Source organism: Argopecten irradians, chromosome 3, assembly GCF_041381155.1.
Source record: "Argopecten irradians isolate NY chromosome 3, Ai_NY, whole genome shotgun sequence".
NCBI lineage: Eukaryota > Metazoa > Mollusca > Bivalvia > Pectinida > Pectinidae > Argopecten > Argopecten irradians.
The window spans coordinates 17,472,076-17,498,173 of NC_091136.1; the positions used below are offsets into that span (position 1 = coordinate 17,472,076).

A 26,098-nucleotide genomic window follows, 5' to 3' on the forward strand; every position below is an offset into this window, starting at 1 on the left:
TGTATTGGAATGCTCGTATTCCGGCCGAGTCTAATGCACACGGTTCACATGCTGGTATAGCGTAAAATATGGTTATGTGTTTAATAAGGTCAATAAATTCTTATTGTAAATAAAAGCAAAACAACGAGAAAAAAACTCTTCTTGTAAAGTTTTTATTATATTAACTATTAAAGTTGTTAATAAAGATACATCATATATTTTACCGGTACAGGCAATATTCAAGTAATATTAATATCTTCAGTAAAGAGATTAAAACAAAATATCGTATTTGTAAAAAAATATTCGCAGTAAATATTTGTAGCGTTATTCTAAAGATCTTAAGATTTTTTATATTTCATTTTTAAACATTTTACAGTGTATACATAAATTCTTAAGAAGTACAAGGAGACTATTCATCCAGTATGCTAGTCTTGCCATGGAACCCACGCACCACGGTGAAGTCTTGGGTTACTGTTAGGGTCTATCGTCAAGTTACCAATCGGAACCATGGTCTCAGCATATGAGTTAAGCTTATCAAGCAACCTCTGAACTATCGCTTCATTACCAACAGCGATATTACGTAACTCACAAGGATCTGATGGAATGTGGAACAGATTCACATGACTGGCTTCGTGAAAGGAATGGAAAATATTTGTTATTCCACATGATATATCTATAGGGCAATATTTACAAGCTACCTTCTGTTTATTAAGTAAAATTTCTCGTAGAAATAATTTGTACTTTGACATTCCAGCTCTAATATTTAGATAATGGAGTCTTGTGCTGTCGTCTGCTCGCTGATATGGTGGGTACCAGCCATCCATCTCCATTGATCTATTATTATTACCTAAAACCACAAGTTTATATTCACCAACTCTAATAGCTTCTTCAGACAAACCCGGGTCGATATTATGTAGGATCTCGTTCCTAACTTGATTACCATTGGTCGAGAGCATCTCCCACATGTCATGGCCGTCGTTGTCTCCAAGATCTGCAGGGTTACCGCCAGCTGCTGAGTAAAGAGTAGGCAGCCAATCACAGACGTGTATAAGGTTTTCAGAGATGTACCCGGATGATTGTAGTAGAGGACTATGCAGAAATGCCACACCTCTCACACCACCTTCCCATAACGTTGATTTCATACCCCTGTGAATGATAAAATCCCTCTAATACAGATAACTAGAATTATTTGAGAACATATTTTATTAACCTTATTTCACGTAGAAGCGTATAGTCTAATGCAATATAAACATTTTGAGGTTCTATATATACTATTGAATCTAGCAATAATAAATTCATTATACAATATTATTTAAAAAGAGGAAGATGCTTTAAATTTGAACTCCTTTGAAGATGCCAAAATAAATACTGCGAAACATGTGTTCTTTCTGACACTATTTGTTGAAATTGCAACACATTCTCAATTTTAGCTGTACTTTGTATAATTTCTGGATTCCGTCACGAAAGTAGTTGTTAGTCTCGCCCTCGGAAGTTGTTGAGAAAATATCGGACAAAATGTGCAGTTGGTGTGGATTAATTACAAGGACAATTGAGTCTAAGAGTACATTAAAATTTGCATATATATCGGAAACAAACCAGTTCTAATGGAAATTAGTTGGTTGTTTTTGGTGTGATTTGCAGAAAACCCCACTACAGTGAAATGTACATTGTATGTGAAATCTTCAAACTAGATTGTTGTCCGTCATTATACATTGTGGTCGGACTTCTTGTATGCCGAACCCTGGCCCTTGCCAGTGTATAAAAGACATTTGTGTCTAGAACTACTCAAAGCGCTCTTACAGTAATGTGTTTACGTTATTAGAAGCATGTTTTGTCTAAATATAATTTCACCAACTCCTCAGTGGTTATGTATTGCATTTGTCTAACGAACGTGACTTTAGCTCGGATATGAATACCGCATGCATGTTAAACCTGCTTAATGGTATTGATCAACGATTAGGAATTTCAAATACTTAACAATGTCGTGTTCATGCCCTCTTCCATAAAAGAAGAGAAAACATGGTCAAAATAAATATTTATTTTGCATCCAGAATATTTGTTTTAAACTTAAAACACTTCTTGTATATCACTGCATTGAAAATTTGAATGTAATTGCACTTATGAAATTATAAATGATAAATGCCATTTAAAAAAAAACAATTCTCTTGGACAGCTGATCGCCGATTAGATGTCCCAGGTTAGCGGGATGCGTCCTTAATATACACAGAACAAGTCCCGTTACCTACCGTAAAGGGAAGTTGCTAGCCGCGCCTTCCATAAATCCATTTGCACCCCCTCCATTATCGGTAGTAAAGAGGATGACGGAATTATTGTACATGTCACGTGATTTTAGCTCGTCAATAACAGCGGCGATTCCATCATCTAATGCAGCCACCATACCTGGTGAAAATATAGTTATTCTCAGCAATATCATAGTAAATGCTTTTATAGATTGTAGTTCATAGTATCACACTTCGTCTGAAATTAATCAATACATTTCATCTCGCCTCAATAAAACTGTATATGTCCACATACACTTAATTTCGCCATAAAGATTATAGATCCTATTGTAACATTGAAAGATCCATGAGCGGTTCTTCGTCATCTAAATGTGTGATCATAACTTGAAATAAGTAATTTTATTCTGCCACTGCACAATAGCTTCATGTTACTACTAAGCTCATTATATGATGAAGACCCCGTATTTACATTGACAGTAAAATAGTTTCATGATCTTCAAGACGTTAAGCTAGATCCTCGATAACGTAAGAATTTTAAAAAACAATACATAAAGAATTTATTTAATTTTATTTGAATTTGATTGGAGTATTTGAATTATTGTTACTGTTTAGTCGGCTGTTGTCGCCAAGTCATCGACTGTTCCATGAAATGATATAAGGCAGCTAAGTATTTAGCTTAATTTATGCATCGGAAACACCAATACAAGTTTTATTTTATTAGATTTTTCTAGAATTTGTTTGCGTTGATAATGTCCTTTTCTTCAGCATATAGACTAATACGAGTTATGCCCCCTTGTATGGATTTTACATTTTGTCGGTACGAGTTATGCCCCTTGGGCATAGAGGAAGGGCATTTGATTGGCCAATGTGTCCGAAAGAGGTCCCAGACCCCAAATATTTCATCAGAACCCTAAGCGTCAGGCAGCCATATTGAAATTTTCCTCCTCAACAGTTTTATCCTGTTTTAAATTTGGCTTTTAGACTTTAATTTCGAATTGCCGCCCTTTCCCACCCTATAAAGTTTTATTTTTTATTTTTTTGTATTTGTCACATACGGGCTAAATGGCGATTTTTACTTTGTAAACCCCACATTGGCTTTTTGGTTTATTTAATTCTTGAAGCAAATATTGTTTTATGTGTATTTCACATAAATTTTGTCATGTATTTTATTGATTTTCATTTGCTGTTGATACCAAATACCATGTCACCCTCTGTGAGGGTGGCCTTATTCATTGTAAGTGTTTAGATGCATAAATATCTCTATATAGATGAAGAGGTTTATTTCCGTCTTTTATATGATGTATATATTATTTTCTACAATGGAACTAAAACCTTCAATGTAAATACAATTATTTGCTGTCATATTTTCGACATGCGTTTGTCTATGAAATACATTGGGTGTTCCAGCATATTCAATGGTGCGCATTAGCGCCACAAGATATATCTTAAAAAAGCAAACAATGCATGTTAATTTCAAATGCGCTTCAAACTGTGACAATCAATGAATAGTAGCTAACGCCATGCGCTTGCAGACATCATTTGGGGCTTATCAAGTAAATAGGGAAAATATAATACCTGCATATTGCTTCCTTTCTTTGCTTTCTATGTTAGGGTGACTGTTGACGTACGAAGATGGAGCTTGTAGGGGGTTACCACTGGGTGTGTTTCCCGGATGGACAGCTTGGTACGACAGATACAGGAATATTGGCTGTAGGGTATAGTCATTACAATACTTTTAGTAACGCTTAATAAGTATGCCTAGCTTAATTATGTCCATAAGAACGCTTATCATATTATCGAAATGTATAATTCATTAATATGTATTAATGTGTTCAAAGCCTAGGTATCACCTCATGTGTGTCGTGTTCTTTAATGATGTCCACTGCTTTCTCCGTAAACAACGTAGTGGAATACTGACCGATAGAGGTGTAATCAAGGTCGGTATTACGCCAAAAGTCATAGCCAAAGTAGCCCTGCAAACATATTCAGAAGCAGTTAGCTATTATATCATTAATTATCAATTAACTACTTTTATATTGGTAACAATATTGGCAAACTGGGCAAATATTGACAAACTGGGCAAATACAAGATAAACTGGGCCAATATTGAAAACTCGTCAATAGAACAGGTAGACCGTCCCTTCTGGTTTTCTCTCAGGGATTTTGTTTGTTTTTTTATATATTGATTTTAGGTATATCCTGATTACAAAAATCACATAAAAATCATATGTCACAGGGTTAATTTTTCTTCCAGGTTTGCTTAAAAATACATGTATGTACTATTGACATAAAATTCCGGATTTTAAGGATTTTTAAATAAATAATATTTTATCCCTGTAACATCCCATTACATATAAAGAATATGCCCGTAACATGTTCATACCTTCAGTAGGTGATATAGACTTCATAACTATAATAAATTATCTGGGTTTTCCACAATAAAACGATATATCATTATTTTAAAATTTAATCCGGACCCAATTTTATTGAAAAATTGCGTCAAAATAGTCATGTTTTCTTTTTTTATGAAAACTTGATCTCAGGAAAAATCGATTTTTTTTATAATTTCCATGAAGATTGACTTATTGGCAATAAGAATAACCAATACAAAGTATACCTCACCATATTATATTTCAAAATATGACCGATTTGCTTTCTAATACCCCTTAAATTTTGGCCTGCAAACCTTAGAATAGGCGAATCCGTAGCACTTTTCATCGTTTCATGCTATTCATTTACCCTAGTTAATTTTCTATATTTATTATATTATTTGAGAATACAAGATGACACAATAATTTCATATCTTAATGATTTTATCTATTTATTGTATAAAAAATAACAATACCGTTTGCAAGCTACATGTAGGCCTGACCTCAAACTACCAAAAAGAGTCAAATTCAGGAGAAAATACATCAGCTTTTTCTGAGACAAATATTTGTTCTGTGTGATACTGTATTAAAATGGACTATTTTCCGTAAATAATATTTCAAATTGTAAGTTAAGATTTAAATAAAAAATAAAATGAAAGTAATTTCCAGCAATTTTATTTTCCGCTTTGTTTGTCCGTTTTTGGACGAAAATTAGTATACCCGTATCTTACAAAGAGTGCCTATTTAAGCTCTAAACTCATTTCCATTCAAAACACCACTGACATCCTTCGACATCCATGTAGGCCTTCTGTGTAAATTTATTTCTATTCTGCAAAAATGGGTCCCTGTAAATCCATGTGCATTCCATCTGACTATTTAGCGACTATTATGATTCTTGGATTTTACTCCATGCACGTATCTTCAAAATTATGCTATATTTACCGATTGCCACACCTTTAGATTGATACACTTCAAGTAAAACTTGCTTGAATGCCGATGTCAGAAGCGCGTTATAATAAATGGATACGGAGAAATTATATACGTTTGCCGGGATCCGGATAGCAACGTTACAAACGTATGACGTCATAGAAGGGCCGGTCTACGTTAATAGGAGATTTCAGAAAAGATGGCGTGACGTCACAGAAAATTTACATCCGGGTTCTCAAAGGTACAAGCACAGTATGGCGACTGATAAAAACAATAACAGATACGTACATCCCTGCTTCAAAATAGATACTTTGTCAAAAGTTTACGCTTTCATACTTACAAATTCTGATTTTGAAATGGTTTCTTATTGTTTCACAGGTTACGGATGTTGACATTTTTGTATTTTCATTTGTTTATTGCTAATTTTTAGTGTCGAAGCCACCTATCGAAGCGCTGCCGGGCCATCACATGTAGGCCTACCCGATTTTGTTCATACGTATAAATTCAGGTTGTGAAAAGGTGTTTATGAAAAGATGATCTATTTCAATGTATAATGTTTCTGTTATACATGAAAAACTGTTCACAATACGATATGATATAAACAAAACGTGAACCAGCTGACCACACCACGGCCGCTCGTGGATCCATGGCTTCGTCGCTGGTAGATCACACCGCAGGCCACAGCATTGTTGGGGAAATAAATCATATTAATAATTTTTCAACATTTTTATCTCAAAAAGTACTTGTTTAAGATATATATTCGTTATTTAATATGTACATGTTGTTTTAATGAAATACTCTTGTATCATAACAAAATTACGAATAGTAATTAAACTACTGTTTTACACGTACACGTATGGCTGCCGATCTCGTAAAATAATATGGTGAAATCGTTCAGTTTTCATGCTGTATATTTCATTTTTAATATTTCATTATCAGCCGCTTTTATGCCATGGACTGCTGTGTTAAGTCTCAAACTGAAGTGGTATTACTTTTAGATAAGTGGAATAATTATAAGAGACTTCATTTAAATTGATATAAATTACAGATCGTAGTACTCTGTAAATGCTGACCAGGATACATATTGCGCACGGCTTCGAGAATCCTAAATACTTAAAGTTTTTGTTTAAAAATATGATAAAAAGAACCTACAAACTGATTCATTTGTATGTTATAAACTAAATCCCAAAATTGATGACAAAAAAAATAACCAGAATACGTAATTTAATGACACTGAAAATGGACGAAATTCGGGTTCTCGGCTGTACTGTAATGGCTGCCGTGAGCTTGGGGTAATCTACGAGAGCAAATGTTTAATTTTGCACTAATCACACATCGTAAAGTGTTTTATCAAGAAACACTTCGAAAACAGTAATTGCTTATAATTATATTTTGAGGAACTTTGAATTTAATTTGTAATTTCAAGTTGATATTTGCAAAATATCTGTCAATGTTTATACGTAATGGCGACCGTGTTTTCTCGTAGCGGTCGAAAATGGAGTATAAACAGCGTAAAATATATGAATACTATATGTTTAAATTTGTATATTATTGTAAAATATTTTTATTTACACTTTTTGAAATGTAAATAACGCAATAGTTCTCGGATTGGCGTACTATTTATTACAATAAAACGTAAACAAACATCGCAAGCGGCTGTGTTCCCACAATGTTTATGTGTACAGATATAAGAGTTGTACCTTTGAGCGCCCGGATGTACCTTTGTGTGACGTCATCGCCATCTTTTCTGAAATCTCCTATAGGGAAGTATAACCTTATAATTAACGTATCGTTAACCTGTTGCCAAACATTTCAATTTAAGTATAGGTAATACAACTGCGGGGCATTACAGTAGACCTATGGTAGACTGCATACACATGTACCTGAGACCGTATATATCTGCATGCACCGGGCATATAGCTGACAAACATGTCATTGGCGAGTCCTTGTGGATATTAATGTCATGTCTTTGCATGAAAGTGTGGGTCATTTGAAAGTCATATCGCAAGAAATATATTAAACTTCAAATTTATTAAATCTTTGGTGAATCTTATCGAAGTTTGTTCTTTTTTTTCTTATGAATTTAAGACTGCTGAAAGTAGTTTAATGATAAAAGCATCTTAAATCAGCTAATTCCATATTAGCCCTGTTTTTTGCCCTCGGTCTGTTACATTGGCCTTAGCCCTAGGGTCTCGGGCACATATCACAGACTGTGGCCTAATAACTGGACCAATATGGAATTGGCTTATTATTAAACCTACATGTATAGTATATACTGACTATTCTTACCTCACTAGCCTCGCTTGAATGGTCATAGTAATCACCATGTGAATTATGGTACCCCGTAAAGCTTTCAAATCCGCGATACATTGGTGTGTACTCGCTCTTATAGGATCCCAGATGCCACTGTAAAAGATCATATCATATATGGCACTATAACAGCCTTTTTATATATTAGATATACTCTGATCTTTCATAAGCATTAGTCTCTTTGGCTGATACCTGGTCCTGTGGAGTTCGATATAAAGCATATTGACTCGGTGTTTCTAATTTTAGAAACACCCGAGTTAATATTCATTTGTGAATTTCATTATCCAAACGTTGAGTTATTAATGCTAGGTTTACACTATATGTTCCCGGCGACCACGGTAGCCCCGTTTGCCCGAAACGTGGTGCGCCGTGGAATTTTGGCTATTTTTGTCTCTGCATTCAAGTTGAACTAGGTCTTGTGAAGTTTTGCCACGGTATTTTACGGATTACGTGGTGGACCGTGGATATAGGGGAAAGTGCTATTCCCGGAGGTTAAAGGTACACTACGGCTATAGCACGGTCTATCAAGGATACCACTACGTTCTCTCTAGGCCTGTTACGATATGATGAGATCTGCTACGTTTTACACGTTTTGATCAAGCTCCGATACTTTTTTTCACGGTCCGCCAAGGCTTACTAGGGATGAAAGTCTGATGCCGGGCTTTTTTGGAGCAAATGAAACAATATTTATTGCCGAAAATGTCATTTCAAACACGTTTTGATTACAAAATTATAATTATTATAGCCAATGGTTCTCACTTAATCTGCCTTTTGCAATAATAGTCTTGGTATGATTTTATGGTTTAAATGTGTTTGATAATGACTATTTCTATTTATTAATACAAATAACTCCATGAAGTAGCAAATATGAACCAGGTCAGGCAATGATACTCCATCATATATATCTTGCAACGTAAGACCGTAGTAAGACGCAACACGTCGTATCACGTCGGGCTTTCAACCGCTACAAGCCGTGATGTGCCTTTACAGAACGCATCGAAACGGCTATCTTTCACCTTGGCTTGCCGTCAAAACCTTGACAAACCTGGACAAAACGGCACAAAACGTGCAGCCAATCTGCATCAACCGTGATAAAACGTGGAAAAAACTCAACAGAACGTCACAAAACTTGAAATCACCGTGAGATTTCGGGGAACGTGCTTGCTGCCCGTTCCACCACGGACCGTCAGGAAGTTTTGTTACGGCCTCGTACGCACTGTTACGTTTTGTTACGTCAATCCCGTTTTATTACGTCCTGTGGCGTTCACCATCTTTACCGTGACTGCCGTGGCAATTTTTTTGACAGTATATGCTAGGTTTACACTATGTTCCCGGCGGCCACGGCAGCCCCGTTTCGGGCCACCGTGGACAAAACGTGGTGACCGCGAGACAACTTGAGACAACGCAGAAGGACGTGATAGACAAACTTGAGCGGTCGTGATTACCGTGGATGCCGTGCCAGATTTTTAAACTGTCAAAAAAATTGCCACGGCAGTCACGGTACAGATGGTAAACGCCACAGGACGTAATAAAACGGGATTGACGTAACAAAACGTAACAATGCGTGCGAGGCCGTAACAAAACTTCCAGACGGTCCGTGGTGGAACGGGCAGCAAGCACGTTTCACGGAATCTAACGGTGATTTCAAGTTTTGTGACGTTCTGTTGCGTTTTTTCCACGTTTTATCACGGTTGATGCAGATTGGCTGCACGTTTTGTGCCGTTTTGTCAAGGTTTGTCAAGGTTTTGACGGCAAGCCAAGGTGGATGATAACCGTTTCGATACGTTCTGTCAAGGCACATCACGGCTTGTAGCGATTGAAAGCCCGACGTGATACGGCGTGTTACGTCTTATAACGGTCTTACGTTGCAACCAATATCTGATGAAGTATCATTGCCTGGCCTGGTACATATTTGCTACTTCATGGATTATTTGTATTATTAAATAGAAATAGTCATTATCAAACACATTAAAACCATCAAATTATACAAAAGCTATTATTGCAAAAGACAGATTAAGTGATTAACCATTACAGAAAAAAATGGCGTAAAAACACTTAGCTATAATAATTATATATTCATACCAAATATAATTTGTAATTAAAATGTGTTTGAAATGACATTTTCGGCAATAAATATTGTTTCATTTGCTTCAAAAAAAATCCCGGTATCAGACTTTCATCCCTAGTAAGCCTTGGCGGACCGTGAAAAACGTATCGGAGCTTGATCAAAACGTGTAAAACGTAGCAGACCTCATCAGATCGTAACAGGCCTAGTGAGAACGTAGTGGTATCCTTGATAGACCGTGCTAAAGCCGTAGTGTACCTTTAACCTTCCGGAACAGCACTTTCCCGTATATCCACGGTCCATGACGTAATCCGTAAAAGACCGTGGCAAAACTTCACAAGACCTAGCTCAACTTGAATACAGAGACAAAAATAGCCAAAATTCCACGGCGCACCACGTTTCGGGCAAACGGGGCTACCGTGATCGCCGGGAACATAGTGTAAACCTAGCATTAAAAATCTGGCACGGCATCCACGGTATTCACGACCGCTTACCTTTGTCTATCACGTCCTTCTGCGCTGTCTCACGTTGTCTCGCGGTCACCACGTTCAGTCCACGGTGGTCTGAAACGGGGCTGCCGTGGCCGCCGGGAACATAGTGTAAACCTAGCATTAATGTGGCTTTATTTTTAATCAACATCTAATCAAAGAGTTTTTTGTTGTTTTAGCAAATAATTAACATATAATCTAATATAAAAATTAAGAACCTTTGGTGTTATACCGCCATTTATTCTACCATGGCGGTATAACACCAAATGGACATTAACGACCATTTACAACACAAAAATCAAAACCAAAGAAATATCATCTTATTTTCTCTTTATTGGTTTAATTTAAGTAACCTAATTATTTCAGACATTCAATATTACATGCATGTAAAAGGCAATGTCCAGTTGTTCAAAAATATCGAAGTGGAATACTGTAGTGTATCGAAAACCATTATGGAATTTGAAACAACTTACGTAACTTAATGTATAACGTCATGCGTATTGGCCGGCTATTCAAAAGTATGGATTTACCTTGCCTATATATCAACGTCAACGGTATAAATCATTTGGTTATATAAAACAATGCGGCAGACTTTACTCACTTTTCCAATCATATGTGTCCGATAACCTAGAGTTTGTAACCATTGTGGCAGAATTGTGATGTTCAGTGGTAGACCAAACGGATGGAATCCTTCGATTACACTTGTTTGCAATCCTAGCAATGTAGATGCCGGTATTGTCATTTTAAGAAAAAAAAAATAACGGAATCATATATACATAATGATAAGTATTTCTGGAAAAATCAATCAAAGAAGATATTAAAAAAATAATTTGAATGACGGTGAAGGTCAACTAAAAGTTATAATATTTTGGTGCAATCATACATGTATACTTATTGTGAATTAAAATGGCAGGGAAACAAGCTTTTAATGTTGAATACTAACAATTTTTACATCCCATTTTCTGAAAACAGCATATTTTGTCTTGGAAAGCCTGATATTTGATTTTTTATGATTGACATTTTTGAATGTTATCTACTGTAAACGTACTTGTTTTAGAGCAGTCAAATGTTAGTGCAAGTGCAAAGTAATGTAAACTATTATTTATTTGCACGGATAGAAATTCGCTAAATTCGGTTGATTAATACCAGAATAACTCTTTTACAATGTTTAGCGCTGTACATGATACAACACTTCAAAGACAAGCGAAAAGCGCTTAAATAAAACTACCGCTTAAATGCGTACGTTTACAGTTTTTTAATAAATAGATATGGTCGATTTCAGCCTGTAACGATCAAGAAGGCGCAAAGCTCGTGTCCGAGCTGAAGATACGCGACAGGCAATATGTGACGTGACATATTCCGGGTCAAAAATATAATCTCATTATTTACATCATTAGTCGCATATAGACGGCAAATACAGCAGCACTCATTATCTTACTTGTACGTGTTATGTGAAATCTCAGTCTTTGGGATTAGTGTTCCTTACCGGGGTCGATGTGGCTCATTTTTATCAATATTGGATAGACACAAAACGAAGGCTGCATTATTCAATTATTCGATTTGATAAAAGTTTTAAGACGGTGTAATTTTACGGCCGTTTAGTTAATTATATACTACAATTATCAGACTACTTTTAACGATAAGATCATTTATAAGTTCCCCTGCGAGGTGGTATTCAGGATATCATGAATATTCATGAATGATTCATGAATATTAGCAGATTGTTGTTCATGAAAAAAATTCATGAATATTCATCAAATGACTTTCAGGAACTATTCATGAACTTTTATGAATCCATGAAACATTCATGATTGTTCATGATCAATGGGTCAAGAATTATCTATGAAATTTTATGCATGACTAATATTTATTAAAATTCTTCAAAATGAATGAAAAAGTTTCATTCATTTTTAAGAATTTAAATTAATATCAGCTATGCATAAAACTCCATGAATGATTCTTGACATGCTTTTTCACGCTTTTTGATGAATTTTAATTAACATCCACTGAAGACACATGACTTGTCACATGATCACATGAGTCACATGACTTCTATAAATATAATCCCCGCCAAAACAGTTACAATCCAAAATGGCTGCTGTATCTGCTGGCATGTAGAAGGGGAAACATTATTCATCTTAAAATGGAAGTTTTGGCACATTAATGAACGGATTATTCCATTCCTGGATTTCTTTTAGCACAGATGAACACTTTTGGTAAGTTCTGATTTATCTGTAGTTCTTTTTTCAGCATGAAATTGTTGCACACTGATATTGCTATAATGATTATGCATAGATATTGGTTTGTGAAATTTTATCAAATGTTATTGATTAATTGTTCATATAAACTTTCATTCTTTACAATTATAGGTTTATTTTGGACAAATACTAATTTACTTGGAATTTATTATGAAATTGATTGCTGTGTACCACTGAAAACAGATTTTGTTAGCGCTTATCGGTGGCAGTATGGAAATATAATGAACACAGTAAACTGTTGGTGATCTTCTGATGATATATACTAATATATATGGATTATACTTATTGCCATAAAAAAAATGTTTCATCATATATTTAATTAATTCCAAGAGAATTGTCATTGGTTTGATAGAAAATTTCAAATCTGAACACCCAGTAGAGTTCATAAAATTTAGATGCCGCTGACTCCATATTGAATTCATTAAACTTAATGAACACGACTCAAGTTCATGAATATTTATGAATTTTTCCAGTTCATGAAGTTTCATGAATATTCATGAAATGTTTGTGTCATTTGTAGTTCACGAATACCTCATGAATTATCATGAATAAACATTCATGATTATTCACGATGGTTTTAAGTTCATGAATATTCTTTGAAATAATAATAACAATCCCAGAATAATAGCAATAGATCTGAATGGAGAACAAGGAACAATACCAATAGATTAAATTATTAAGCATTGGTATAAATATTTTTTTTTCAATTTCATCTGGATATGAAAAAAATATGTTTGTAAACTATGTTTATCCGCTAAGCGGATTTTCACAAAAGTTTTCATTTTTTGTATTTATAACCCGATGTGATTAAACAAAATATTAACATTAAGGCTTAAAATTGATTTTATTATTTATCTGATAAAATATTTTTTTTTAAATATAAGATTAAAGTGATATTTCAAGGGTTTGATTTTTCGAATCAATACGTAACGTCAATATCTCTATTATGACGTCACGATAACGTCGGGGTTTCGTATCATTCTCGAGTTTTATTTTTTCATAGTGGTATGCAAAACATTTGGACAATCAAAAAGCCAGATTTAGTATTAAAACAAATATTAATTATATAGCGATAAATAAATAAATAGGCATTACCTGTATGGATTGGATGTAAACCGGACATTAGTGCCCCGCGTGTGGGGGTACATAATGGAGAAACATAGTATTTGTTGAGAATTATTCCACTGTGTGCCAGACTATCTATATTAGGCGTAGGAATCTGATTTGAACCATGAAAACTAACATCATTCCATCCCTACAAACATATTAAGTCCAGATGGATTCAAACTGATATTATATATACATGTTAAAATCATCACCTTTCCTGATATATTGACGTATAGTATGATACGACACATGTTATCTCTCATTCCTAGTTTTTTTTTTTTTTTTTAAAAACCTTTATATACTATAAGACTCTTTCATATGTGGATATGAAGGATAGAGATATTCTACCCGAGGGTCACAAAATGTAGTAAAACCCGAGGTTTGCCGGGGGTTTTGCAACATTTTGTGATCCCGATGGTAGAATATACCTATCCTTCATATCCACTTATGAGAGAGTATTTTTCTTTCATACCTTGACGTTTTATTGCAATTTTACAACTATGATATCCCGCCAGAAATCCTCGACTGAAAGTCGATTTTTCATACATGAAAAATTACGTGATATTTTCAACAAAAATTCCGTTGTTTGCATCTTTTATAGTAAAACCAGTCAAGTTTGTGAAAGAAATGTTAAAATTTTACCGAGAAAATAGAAAATTTGTTGACGCCGTAACGTCACGAGGCTTTATCGCATGGGTAGCCATGCAATACAGCCTCAGGCGGCATGAGTGTATTGCCCTAGACCAGTTAGTATTACACGTGTAGGTATGAAAGAAATATGTATATAATAATATGTATGCTAGTTCTATGTCATCAGCTTCCCTGATAATAGAATTTTACCCGATTTATGATAAAAACCAATAAGGATATTCCATTGTTAGCCTGGTAACACAATATATTAAAATACATTTAAAATCATGTATTTAATTATCACATTTTCCGTTGAACGATTTTGAAATCATTTTAAGATTTTATAGTAATAAATGTTTTAAGCCCATTATACTCCCGAGGTTTGCCGAGGTTTTTGCAACATTTTGTGATCCCGATGGTAGAATATCCCTATCCTTCATATCCACTTATGAAAGAGTATTTTTCTTTCATACCTCGACGTTTTATTGCAATTTTACAACTATGATATCCCGCCAGAAATCCTCGACTGAAAGTCGATTTTTCATACATGAAAAATTAGGTGATATTTTCAACAAAAATTCCGTTGTTTGCATCTTTTATAGTAAAACCAGTCAAGTTTGTGAAAGAAATGTTAAAATTTTACCGAGGAAATAAACATTTTGTTGACGCCGTAACGTCACGAGGCTTTATCGCATGGGTAGCCATGCAATACAGCCTCAGGCGGCATGAGTGTATTGCCCTAGACCAGTCAGTATTACACGTGTAGGTATGAAAAAAAATATGTATATAATAATATGTATGCTAGTTCTATGTCATCAGCTTAATATTATCCGATTTATGATAAAAACCAATCAGGATATTCCATTGTTAGCCTGGTAACACAATATATTAAAATACATTTAAAATCATGTATTTAATTATCACATTTTCCGTTGAACGATTTTGAAATCATTTTAAGATTTTATAGTAATAAATGTTTTAAGCCCATTATACTCCCGAGGTTTGCCGAGGTTTTTGCAACATTTTGTGATCCCGATGGTAGAATATCCCTATCCTTCATATCCACTTATGAAAGAGTATTTTTCTTTCATACCTCGACGTTTTATTGCAATTTTACAACTATGATATCCCGCCAGAAATCCTCGACTGAAAGTCGATTTTTCATACATGAAAAATTAGGTGATATTTTCAACAAAAATTCCGTTGTTTGCATCTTTTATAGTAAAACCAGTCAAGTTTGTGAAAGAAATGTTAAAATTTTACCGAGAAAATAGAAAATCTGTTGAAGCCGTAACGTCACGAGGCTTTATCGCATGGGTAGCCATGCAATACAGCCTCAGGCAGCATGAGTGTATTGCCCTAGACCAGTCAGTATTACACGTGTAGGTATGAAAAAAATATGTATATAATAATATGTATGCTAGTTCTATGTCATCAGCTTAAAAATTTCCGATTTATGATAAAAACCAATAAGGATATTCCATTGTTAGCCTGGTAACACAATATATTAAAATACATTTAAAATCATGTACTTAATTATCACATTTTCCGTTGAACGATTTTGAAATCATTTTAAGATTTGATGGTAATAAATGTTTTAAGCCCACTATACTTTCATGTACAAAACACTATTTGATAAGGATATCAATTTCATACTTACGAGATCATCTGCCACCACGATGACAATATGAGGTCTTGGAGGAACCGCTGTACATACAGTGGCAAGCAAGTTGAGCATCGTGAAGTAGCGCAGCCCATACATCGTTTACTGTATAGCTAATAACAGCAATGCATCAATACTATCAGCAATGCATCAATACTAACAGCAATGCATCAATACTAACAGCAATGCATCAATACTAACAGCAATGCATCGATACTAACAACACAGCTAATCTTAATCAAATGAAACTGCCCTGAAGATGTCACAATTTGTTTCTGGAGAATGACTCAAAACTTGATGTTTATATACATCCATATACTTATGGAAACAGGCTCTATGATATCACTTTTACGTCGCTCTGTTAAAATCTCGTATTTGAACCTTGCATTGATGAAACGTGAGTGACAAATTTATATCTAATTTATGCAAATTATCAATGCAACAGCTGGCAAAAGATATAATAAAAAAAATCGATAATAGTTATCTACTTATTCGTAGTTCCACCAATATATCATGCTATATTTCAATGAAAATGAAAAATGCACATATTGTTTTAAAAAATGTATGATTTGGTTGATGATAAGTTTGGGATTCCTTTGTGACAGCCGCTTTGTAAAGATACACTTTTATTGCTTTCAATATATATTGATCACGTGACTAACATCTCTAACGACCATGTTACATCTCTAACGACCATGTTACATCTCTAACGAACATGTTACATCTCTAACGACCATGTTATATGGTCGGTTTACAACCATGTGACGTCATAACGCCCATTTAATAATGACTTATATAATACATGTATTGTTATATTGTTGTATTTAAACACATGTTACTAGCTGGGCGACACCTGAAGGAACTCTTAAAGGGGACAATATCATTGGGCTATGAAAAATATTTGACTCCTGTGACATTGAATGAAGGTCAAGGTCATTTATTTAATTCATTATATAATATATACTGACAATTAAAATGAAAGATACATTTTGATTGATTTTTTGAAAATATTTTGAAATGAAATTAAAAATCAGTATTGGTCACTTATTAGGACGCACTGTTTAAATTATTTAGAATATGTCTTTGGGTTATGAGTTTGAATTTCATGTGGGGCAGACGCCATGTACATATATGTACTGACTTCTTGTCAGTGGTTTTTCTCCATGTACTCTGACTTTTCATTATCATCTCCTTAAATGATCAATAAATAATGATCCTGATATTTAATTTAAATAATGGCATGACATAAACGATATTTAAATGTCTTGTATGTAATTATCATATAATAGTCAGAGCCTTGGTGGCCAAGATGTCCCGATATAAATGTATAACCACAAGCCTAGCTCACCTCTGGGTCACTCTTGTCACTGGTCTTTCTCCGGGTACTCCGGATTTCCTCTACCAACAAACCGCACATCCTTTAATGACCCTGGCTGATAATAGGACGTTAAACTAATAAAACCCACCGATGTATAAATCTCCGCTAACCCTATTTTATAAAAAAGAAACTTTTTTTCTCATATAAATAAGAAAATAGTAACAATAGACAATATCAATCTTGCTAAATTAGAAATATATTAAAAAAGTACATACATTTCTATATTTTGGCTATTTTTTAATTGTCACAATTTGCGTGTAGCATTATGCTAGAAAATATACCTAGAAAATGAACAAATAAGCAAATTGCCTCTCTTTATAAAGTAAATTCTGTGAACATTTAAAGAATGAAGTAATATAAAAAAATAAAGTTTCAAAAGCAAATAAGATGTTTATTGGTACAATTCCTAACCGATATGACCTTTTTTAAATGTATCTGTACAATAAGAGAAATATATGATTTTATTAGATCTATTCCCAAAAGTTATTGTTTAATAATTATAAAATAGTGTTTCTTCCGGAATTGGCTGGGAGACCGAGACATGTTTTTAGACAAACTACTATACTTGGACCCTACAAGTGAAGGAACAGTAGTTGTGATTTGAGAAAATTACTCTTTGAATCTCATGAAACATATTATTACCACATAAACTAAACAACACCATGATGAAGTATTCGTCAGCAGCTCCAGACTTTCGTAAATCTGGACACACAGTAGAATTTGCACATAATCACGACTACTGTTCCGTCACGACTACTGGTTGGGTCCCAGTAGAGAACATTTTTTAGAATAATATAAAAAATAATGAAAAAACATTAATTAAGAGTTTAGTTCATCTCTGAAATGCTCCAAACCGAAACTGAAGAGGCTGTTGAGTGTTTGATATACAGTACATTTAAGTTTTAAAAACCTGGTGTTACTATGCCCCTCTCCCCCTAAGCTTAAATGTACAGTAACTCTTAGGTAATGTAAAAATTGTGTACGATAGGCCTACATGTCATGTAAAACAGCAGTTCATATCTAGTAATGTTGATCGTATCCATTGTCAAACTACCATATTTTTCAGGCTTGTCTTCTTTAGTTGTCACTTGTATTTAGTTTACGACTATCCCTTTCCTGACATTGTCGCATGTCGCTTTGATTTCATTACCCTACTCGGTGCTATTTTTAGACTACAGCTGATCAACAAAACATGTGTCATCTGATAACGGGTATGGTTTAGCTACTAGCCTAGTAGATAACAATTTAAGTAAGGAGAACTGCTTCATTATGTCTAAGTGTTACCTCTCCTACCACACTGATGTTAATGCATACATACGTATACGCAATGTATCATGGGTATAAACTAAGATGGCGAACTGAGGAGACTGTTATGTTGTAGCTGTGCATAATCGCCCTATATGTATGCCAAACTGTCATCAATGCATGGTGTTAGAAGTTATTACTCACGCCGAAAGGATTGATAATGGACTTATCAGGTATACCTACCCCAAAATTGGATTGGGACGCGACAAATCTACCAGAACAGTGGCGAAAATTCAAAGACCACGCGCAGTTAATTTTCGACGGCCCCCTAACTGACAAGGCAGAGGAAATCAAAGTCAGTTATCTCCTGTTATGGATAGGAGACAAAGGGCGTGAAGTGAGGAATACTTGAACTGACCTAGACACGGAGGCAAACGCGACGGAACGTAAACAAAACTACAAACTTTTTAGATCGATACCAGGCCTATGTACAGCCAAAGGTGAACCTGATCTTTGCCCGTCAAATTCAACAATGAAACCCAGGGCACGGGTACCATCGAACAGTTTGTAACAAGACTCCGTGTGTTGCCTGAAGATTGCGCCTATGCGCAAACAGATGAGATGATTCGCGACCGTATTGTGTTCGGCACATCATCTGAGAAGGTACGCGAAAAGCTAATTAATGAAGGGGAACAACTTACGCTAGACAAGGCGATACAAATCGCACAGACCTATGATTTCTCTCAACAGCAGCTGAGAACTATGGCTCAGCAGGATGTACACACCGTCTAACGAGACACTCCAAAAGGCACCGGCGTAAATCCGACGAGCACCGACCGATGGACAAGCATTCAAATGAGCACAAAACGAGCACCCATGGACACAGACAGCGACCAGTCGGGCACAACCGTGCAAACAAGAATGACAGCATGTCAAACACCAACAAACCCGAGTGTGGACGTTGTGGGTATAGACATAATAAAAATGGTAGATGTCCAGCCCAAGGAAAGCAATGTCAGACTGGTAGAAAATATAATCATTTTGCTGAGAAATGTCATTCTAGAGATTCTTTGATTCATGATGTTGAAGTTCTACCAGGTAGTCCAGATTCTAATGATGAATTTTTCATACATTCTATCAAAAACCCCAGTAATACTAACCAAGCTTTCTGTACACTCCTGTATGGATCCCATAACGTCCCAGTCCGGTTTAAGCTTGATACTGGTTCACAGGCCCAATATTTTGCTTAATTCTGTGTTTAATACTTAAGCATTATCTGACAAACTTCAGCCTTCCACAGAAAAGCTATCGGCATACAGTGGTCACACCTTAGATACTTTGGGTAGCTGTCGGCTGGCATGAGAGCACAAAGGTAAGTCACAAACGATCAATTTCCATGTGGTCAAAACACAGTCCTCACCAATACTTGGGATAAGACCATGCCTCGACATGGACTTCATAAAACTTGTGTACACATGCGATGTTGATGAATCTCTGGTAAGTACAACACCCCCCTAAATAAGGACACAGTCCTGACCCAGTACAAAGATGTATTTGAGGAAATTGGCCAACTTAAGGGTGAATGTCATGTAAAAACCGACCCCAGTGTTCCCCCCTGTAGTCAACTCCCACGGCGAGTTCCATTATCGATGCGTGAAGGTTTAAAAACCGAACTAGATAGAATGGAGGGTCTAGAGATAATTACCAAAGTCACAGGATTAGTTCCCTTGTTGTAGGCAAGAAACCAGAGTCCGGCATACTCGGAGTTTGTCTAGATCCCATGGACCTTAACCGAGCAATCCAAAGGCCCAATTACCCATCTATGACTCTAGAGGACTATCAGCTTTTAGTTGCTCAGTATCTTAGCAAACTAGATGCTAAGTCAAGGTATTGGAACGTTCACTTAAGTTAAGAGTCGTCCAACCTCACAGCATTTAATACCCCATTTGGCAGGTTCAGATACCTACGCCTTCCCTTTGGCCTGAAATAATCTTAAGACGTATTTCAACAAAAAATGGACGAGTGCTATGAGGGTTTTGAGGGTATTGTAGCTCTAGTCGATGCTATCCTCGTGTTTGGTAAAACCCGTGAGGAACATGACAAAAACTTACATCAAGCACTGGTAAGGTCCCGAGAACAAGGGATCAATCTAAACAAAGACAAACTTGAAGTAGGTCTCACTCGTGTAAAGTACTTTGGACACACACTCACTGCAAATGGTCTCGCACCACAAATCAGAGCAGTCCAAAGCAACAAGGGAAAGTTAGAAACCTTCCTAGGTATTGTAACATATCTTTCTAAGTTTGCACCCAATCCGCAAAGATATTCACTTAGACCAAGCACTGGTAAGGTCCCGAGAACAAGGGATCAAACTAAACAAAGACAAACTTGAAGTAGGTCTCACTCAAACATCCCACATGTCACATCTAGCCCGCGCTACCCCAAATCCAATGGATTAGCTGAGAAGTATGACCAAATCTTAAAAAGGATCTTTGAGAATTCAAAATTCGATGGACGTGACCCCTACCTAAGTATCTTAGAATACCGTACTACCCCATTTATACAGGGTACTCCCCGGCCCAGCTCCTCCAAGGGAGACAACTCCGCTCAATACTCACATATGTCTCTCATGAACTGGTCCCAAAGTAATAAACCACTCTGAGGTCAGGGTCAAGTTAGAAGCTAATTAAGCAGAAAGAGAAGAAGAAATACTTTGACAAAGATTCTAAACCACTTCCAAGTTTCCAGGTAGGTCAGAGAGTTCATATCCAACGACCATATAAATCCTGGAAACCAGTTTTGGAAAAGGTAGCTGACATATCATTCCTAGTGGATTCAGCAGGTAAGATCTAAAGGCGTAATAGGCGTCACATCCTAAATAGGTCTGACCCATATCCACCCCGGGATATAGATGTGCACCCATCCTTGCACCCGACACCCAACCCCTAGCAAAGACTCTGGTTTAAATCCCCAGAATCCACCTTCTATCGCAAAGCCACCTGAACCGGCCACTACATATAGTTTCAATGTGATTGTTTAATTTTTCAAAGTGATTTATCTTTTTTTTAAATGTGACTGATATGTAATATAATTTTGTTGAGATTGAACATTATATCTTCCTTGTGAACAGTGATCTCAAGATATTGCACAGACAGTGTTTAGATATTCTGTGAAATCATTACACAGGCAGTGTCGTGATGTATTATGATGTTCCGTAAAGATATTCCGTGGACAAAGACTTTCAAACATCCCATGGTCAGTGAGCTACATACATTTATTCAGTGTCAAAATTCTTTATATTGAATTAATTAATGACTAAGTAATTGTATAGTGACTTTCAATAATTGATTATCAAATGTAAAAAGTTTCTATTTCAGATATGGATTCTAGTAAAATTAGATTTTTTATAAATTTATTATAAGTTCATCTTGATATTTTCAAGAATTTAATTAACTAAAAAAGGGAGATGCTTTATTTTGTCTAAGAGTTACCTCCCCTACCACTCTGATGTTAATGCATACGTATACGCAATGTATCATGGGATTAAACTAATTATAAGATGGCGAACTGAGGAGACTGTTTTGTTGTCGCTGTGTATAATCGCCCTATATGTATGCCAAACTTGCACCAATGCAAGAACATATTAAAACGGCATCTGTCTCAAAGTCTGTACAATAGACTGTCAGTTTACGTGTTGTTTTTAAATTTAATCCATGCAGTCATACTGCAGTAAGCATACGAAAAACAATCATAATAAACTACAGCAACCTCAAATATTAAATAGTGAATAATACTAACATCCGCTGATATTGATAGCTTTAACAAGTAAAATACATAACTAGGCCTACTTACCCGATATTGCCGATTGTAACTTGAAAAGCGGGGCGGCTTTCAACATCAATCCGAACCGGTTCAAACCGGATGCACAAGTGACACAACGTTACACCATGCACATTCTTTCTACCAGTTGGCGCTGGTCGTATAGCATTCCTTTGTGCGGTTGAACACCCCAAACAGCACCCATTTCCACAATACACGCAATCCCCAACAAATATTTGGATATCATTACAAGACTTTTAAAACGTTTTATAATTTTAAGTAATTATATAATACAATACACAGAATTTTCATAAATACGATCAATTTGTGAATGGTCCACTCGTCGATCTAATCGGTCAGAATAGCTTTGAATGAAGCTCCTCTGCCGTGGAAATTTACTGGGAACCTGCGAAATACCACCAATTTCAAAGACCGTCTTGTAGTCGTTCTTCATAATATTTCCAAAAATAAAAGATACCGTTTTGTTTAGAATTACCTAAATTTTTAATGTGTAGAATCTCAGTTTGTCAACTATTATATTAGCGTTTGTTTGGAAGAATTATAATCTTAGTTTGTCAACTATGAGCGTTTGTTAGGAAGAATTAAACAGAAACTAGCGATGAAAATGACGATTTTTGCTTGTTTGACCCAAAATTCCGACTTTTTAAAGAATTTTCGTAATTATAAAAATGATGTAAATTGATAGATCACGCCAAAATTTATCAGCATGCAAAATATCATCAATTCTGTCAACATCGTTTCCTTATTAGTCAAATCGCGGTTATAAACAGGTTAAATTAGCCGTGTAAACATTTCGTTCGAGAACATAACTCCGTTATCGCTCTTTCTCTTCATTCAATACTTTTGTTATAAGACGCCTTTTTAAACAGGAGCTATAGCTTGACCGGATTCGACTCGACACAGGCCGGCATACACATGTACAGTGAGTTCTTTTTAGCCTTAAAGCTAACACAAAGAAATGATTAAGGGATCATACCTGACAGCCACGACTATACAACCGGCCTGGTCAGCTGCCTTACACAATACAGCCGATTGTACTCGTGTATGAGTTTGTTGGTGGTGGTATCGTTATTTTCTATAAATATGAATTACGTAACAAAATAAGCATAATTGAAAATATCCATGACAGTATTGTTTGGGTTAAAGTTGAATTATTACATAGTTCCGCTAAGCCTATGCTTTTTGCATTTTGCTACATCCCCCCTGAAAATAGTGTTTACTATGACCATTATGATACTGACCTTTTCCAGTGTTTAGAGGAATCAATCTCTAAATATAAGAATATAGGAGATATATATGTTGTTGGTGATTTAAACGCAAGAACGGGAAATAGACAGGATTATATAGAAAATGATCGATTACATGATAGTGTACACAATATGAATAATATGTTTAGTTATAATGATGAAACAGGAAAAAACAAGCGTAAAAGTAGGGATAATGAGGTTAATACATTCGGTAGAAGGTTGTTAGAAATATGCAAATCATCAGGCTTACGTATAGTTAACGGTAGACAACAAGATGATGATCACGGCTCTTATACGTTTTACAACACAAATGGAAATAGCTTGATAGATTATTTGATGACTGAAGGTTCACATATTGAGAAGATATCCAAATTTGATTCTGGTAATTTTAATACATACTCGGATCATAGTCCCGTCTCATTTACCATTACTTATAGTAAACTCATTTCCTCAAATGAAGAGGATATAGTTACAGGGAGTGATTTTTCAAGCAGAGGAAAAAGTACATCAGTAAAGTGGAATGAGGAAAATATACCTTTAATTCTGAATAAATTGCATGAGTCTATCACAGGGGGCCAACTCAATGAAAATGGATGTTGTCATGCATTTTGTGTATATGGAGGATGGACTGATGAGTATATATGACAGTCATGTGATTTTTTTTTTAAAAATACTAGATTTGAAAAATTATTAAAAAAATCGAGATATTTACTATAAAACAGAGAAAGGGACGACAGTCGCCATATTGGATTTTTTTACCCCCACCTCGATTAAAGTTAACTTTTTCACAATAGTATACCTTTTTTCCTAGAGTCATAGTCACGCATCAGTCCTCCGATAATCCATAATCACACACATACCATGCAAAAGCATATAAACGATGTCTATATAGTCAAACGCAATATTTTAATCCAAAATTACCGGCGCTTTCTGACTTGTGACATCGAAAGCAACGTCCTAGTAAAGAGCGACTAGAGTGACTTTCCCTGCAGTGTAATTAATCAGAGATATTCCGATACGTTTGTTTTCGCGGAAAATTTGAATATTAAAACGTATCGGAATACCTCTGACTAAATCCATTGAATGACATTGCATCCATTTTCATTGAGTTGGCCCCCTGTGGAGTCTATAGGGAGAATAAATGAAGAAATGGATGTTGATTTTGATAGTCAAGAAGTAGTTAATAGATGTGTTAATAACATAAGTCAAATACTCAATGAGTGTACTCTGCCATATTGTGTACGTAGAGATAACTCTGTTCGGAACCCTGTCAATGATAGACGTCAGGTTAAAACTACAAAGGACAAACCATGGATAACCCAACAATGCAAAAACCTATTTAGAGAATATAAAAGAATCATCAAAACAGTTTAATAGGGACAAGTCTGAGCAAAATCATCGGATATTAGTTACTGCCAAACGTGATTATAAAAAATTAGAGTATAAATTGACAAGGCAGTATAAACGACACGAAGGAAATATGTTGGATTTCTTGAAAAGATCAAACCCTCGGCAATTCTATAAGTTAATAGAAAGAAGACACCGAACAGAGTTACATCTACCCTATGTATTGATGAGTTTTATTCACACTTTAAAGAGTTAATGAATGACAATCACGAAGGAGACACAAATATGCCAGATGTTAATTCAAACCCAGTTTACGAGGAGCTTGATAATTATATTACTGCATATGAGATAGAAAGAGCTATTAGAAATTTGAAATGGAATAAAAGTTGTAGTGAAGATTTGATTATTAATGAATTTTTTATACGTGGAAAAGGAATTCTGTTGCCATATTTAGAAAAACTGCTTAATGCTATTCTGGTCTCAATCTTGTATAGTGCCTATTTTTAAAAAAGGTTGTGTGAATGATACAAATAATTATCGCTAGTCAGTTGTTTTGGCAAACTGTTCACTAGTGTTTTGAACAACAGAGTTATGGAATGGGAAAAGGAAAACTCTATTATGACCGATGCTCAATTCGCCTTTAGAAGGGGAAGGTCAACGACCGACGCCATATTTGCCTTACAGACCCTTATTAACAGAAAATTAAAAAATAGAGGTATAGACTTTATTGTTGTTTCGTAGATTTCAGGAAAGCTTTTGATTATATTGATAGAAGCAAATTGTGGACTAAATTGATAAATTGTGGAATTAATGGAAATTGTTTAAGAATTATATTCTCTTTGTATAAAAACGTAAAATCATGTGTAAAATACAACGGTCATTTGAGTAATCATTTCCCAAATAAATCCGGACTCTTTCAAGGCGAAATATTGTCACCTGTTCTCTTTTCCCTATATGTAAATGATTTCGAAACCAATTTCATTAATGATAATTGTCCTAGTATAG

The 26,098-nt window shown here is 35.3% G+C and overlaps 1 protein-coding gene across 1 annotated transcript; it reads right to left on the bottom strand.

Annotated features, from left to right (window-relative positions):
- Positions 1-280: 280 nt before the first annotated feature.
- On the bottom strand, positions 281-16,135 carry LOC138319512 (arylsulfatase J-like). Its single transcript, XM_069262665.1, has 8 exons — positions 16,034-16,135; positions 13,732-13,891; positions 10,980-11,092; positions 7,805-7,921; positions 4,070-4,192; positions 3,795-3,927; positions 2,226-2,379; positions 281-1,125 (listed from the first exon to the last, which is right to left on the bottom strand). The coding sequence occupies exons 1-8, from the start codon at positions 16,133-16,135 to the stop codon at positions 405-407; spliced, it is 1,623 nt and encodes a 540-aa protein (XP_069118766.1). The 3' UTR covers positions 281-404.
- Between the last annotated feature and the right edge of the window lie 9,963 nt (positions 16,136-26,098).

What these genes read in the sequence shown, in the direction of transcription:
- LOC138319512 (XM_069262665.1), bottom strand. Translation starts at nt 16,135, where the DNA reads ATGTATGGGCTGCGCTACTTCACGATGCTCAACTTGCTTGCCACTGTA. An exon ending in ATTCAAGCGAGGCTAGTGAG is followed by an intron (nt 4,193 to 7,804) that starts GTAAGAATAGTC and finishes ATATGTTTGCAG; the next exon opens with GGCTACTTTGGCTATGACTT. An exon ending in AGAAAGGAAGCAATATGCAG is followed by an intron (nt 2,380 to 3,794) that starts GTATTATATTTT and finishes TATTTTCACCAG; the next exon opens with GTATGGTGGCTGCATTAGAT.